Here is a 2,359-nt window from a genome sequence, read left to right on the forward strand (position 1 = left end):
GCCCCCCCCCCCCCGTGAATTTCCAAGGTGTGAAATTCCATTGTGTACTGACTATGTTTGATTCTCATCCACACAATAGTATTACAGTTTACGCTTTCCTTACAAAAATCATTTTAACTTTTCCGTTGACATTAGAGACATAGATATAGGCAACCAGCAGTTTTACTCAAGAAACAGAAATTGTTAACAATTTTTAAAAAGAAAACCTTTATTTTTTATAGCACATTTTCTCCCATCCCAGAATGCTGTGTGGACTAGCCAGACCCTCCCCCACCACGCCGTGGAGGAAAGTCTGGCAATGCAAGACTACATAACTGAAATCCTGACCTGGTGTCTGGTCTTGTGGTCCATTTGGCCCAGCTTACTGTTGACCTGCTCCTGCACGTTGAGGATGTGCAGCCTCATCTCCTCCTGCGTGGCCCTCAGCTGGCCCTCCAGCTTCTGGAGCAAGGGCCGGCAGCGGCATCCATCGGCCGGGGCCTAAAGACGAGGGCCACAAGTCACAAACTACAATCAGTAGCAGGAAGGAATGCATGGAGCACCCTTAAGTGTCATGTTTTGGTGTTTTGTCTTGTCTTATTGTGGTAGTCTGTTTTCCTGTGTTTATTTCTTAGCCTGGTTTACTTTCATGTCTTGTGATTATTGTAAGGAGATATTTTTGGTCTTGTCTTGTGTATATTCTACTGTTTTATTTTGAAGTCTGGGTCTCTGTCTCGTCTTGTCTTCAGTTTTACTTGTGTTTACTTACCTGTGTTTTCCCGCTCCCATGATTACCTGACGTTTTCCACTTGTTTCCCAGCCCTCTTGTCACCTGCCTCTCGTTATCTCGTTACCCTCTGTATTTATTAGTCTTTGTGCTTTCCCTGTCCTGTGTCAGATCATTGTGGTATTTTCTGTGTGTGAGTATGCCTGTTTTTGGCTTCATGTTCCTATTTCTTGTGGTTCCTGTCCTTATTTGTCACTTTGTTTTTGGATACCTGGCCTCCTGTTTTCTGGACACTTTCTGTTTCTGTTAATAAAACCTCAAGCTCGACCTTTGCGTGCCTCCTCTCTGCACTTTTTCCATGCAGCACATGACATTAACTAATAGATATCACCATGAAACTTCTCCAAATAATTACTGAAATTAAGACAATTAGATTGTTTTATTACAAAGTTTTTGACATTTTATGTTTAAATATACAAACAAGGCATTATCCAACGGTAGCTTTTAGTGAATTCAGGAGATGCAAAAAGACAAAGGTAAAATAAACATCTTAATGTGTATTTTAGATGTCTTTTTCTCAATAGTCTGAAAGAAGACATGCTATGGAAGAATAGACCAAAAACAAAAAAAAAAATGGTTTTGCCTGTAGTGTCTCCCTAAATGTTTGTTTCTTGCAGATGTGATCAACATAGCTCAACATGTTAAGTTTTGGCATCAAAATTTCAACCCTAACCATCTTTTTCTAAACTCATCAAAAGTGTCTGTGCCTAAACATAACCAAATTGCGACTGTTTCACAACGTAAAAACGTGGTTAAAAACCAAATGTTCAAAACCACACCTGACGTTATCTGGTTTAGATATGAGGTCATATTTCTGCCACTGATAGGGATGCTCACTTATTAAAACGCTCCTGTAGATCACACTATAGGGTCAAATTATCCATGTCGTCATATGGTTTTGAGAACTTGTTGCACCCTCTCAGTACTTTGGGGCAGTACTTTCGTCAGTTACCTGTCTAACGTTGCCATCCTTGTCACGGTACAGTGTGTAAAGCTGATAGATTTTGTCTTTCTGAGCCGAATCTTCACCATCATCCCGGAGCAGATTCTTCTTAACGTGGATGTCATTCTTCCCTTTTCTCAGATCATTTCGATTTGAAGCCTGTAAAAGGGGTAAAAGTAACATATTGTTACTAAATACTGCACCATGTGTTCCTGAACTGTGATAAAAAGGATACTACAATTTGTTTTCATATGACACGCAGAGATGTTAGGACATCAGAGTAGTCTTGGACGGCATTCACACCGAACCACGACTAATTGCAAGTCAGACCTGAACAGGATTGTGGGAAACAAGGACTGCCAGGTGTCCCACTGAGTCATGTAAAAGGAGGTTAGACAAAGTCCAGACCTATGAAAACTGTTAGGCTGTGTAATGTCATTAGGTGACTGTCCTCCCTCAAAAAAGCTCCTCTAGGTTGTTTGTTCAAGCAACACGGTTACGATGTGTCTTAGTCCATATCAACAACGTTTCATTTACAGGATACTTCCATCGGACGGCGCTCATTTTTGCCAGGATTTCATTGTGTTGGCGTCCTAACCTCTGGTGGATTTATGAGGACTATGGTTACCTGGTCCTCAGATCTCTGAAGG

General features: G+C 41.1%; 1 protein-coding gene across 4 annotated transcripts in view; it reads right to left on the reverse strand.

Moving 5' to 3' along the window:
- The window catches only part of ankrd6a (ankyrin repeat domain 6a), a 15,534-nt gene that overhangs the window by 2,979 nt on the left and 10,196 nt on the right, over nucleotides 1-2,359 (reverse strand). For all 4 annotated transcript variants that reach the window (XM_032499817.1, XM_032499816.1, XM_032499814.1 and 1 more), the window contains exons 10-11: nucleotides 1,719-1,868; nucleotides 328-480 (exon numbers count right to left, since the gene is read on the reverse strand). In XM_032499817.1, the coding sequence (XP_032355708.1) occupies nucleotides 328-480; nucleotides 1,719-1,868 (303 nt within the window). The remainder of the gene's footprint in view (nucleotides 1-327; nucleotides 481-1,718; nucleotides 1,869-2,359) is intronic.

This window comes from Etheostoma spectabile, chromosome 20 (genome assembly GCF_008692095.1).
Source record: "Etheostoma spectabile isolate EspeVRDwgs_2016 chromosome 20, UIUC_Espe_1.0, whole genome shotgun sequence".
Classification (NCBI taxonomy): Eukaryota; Metazoa; Chordata; class Actinopteri; order Perciformes; family Percidae; genus Etheostoma; species Etheostoma spectabile.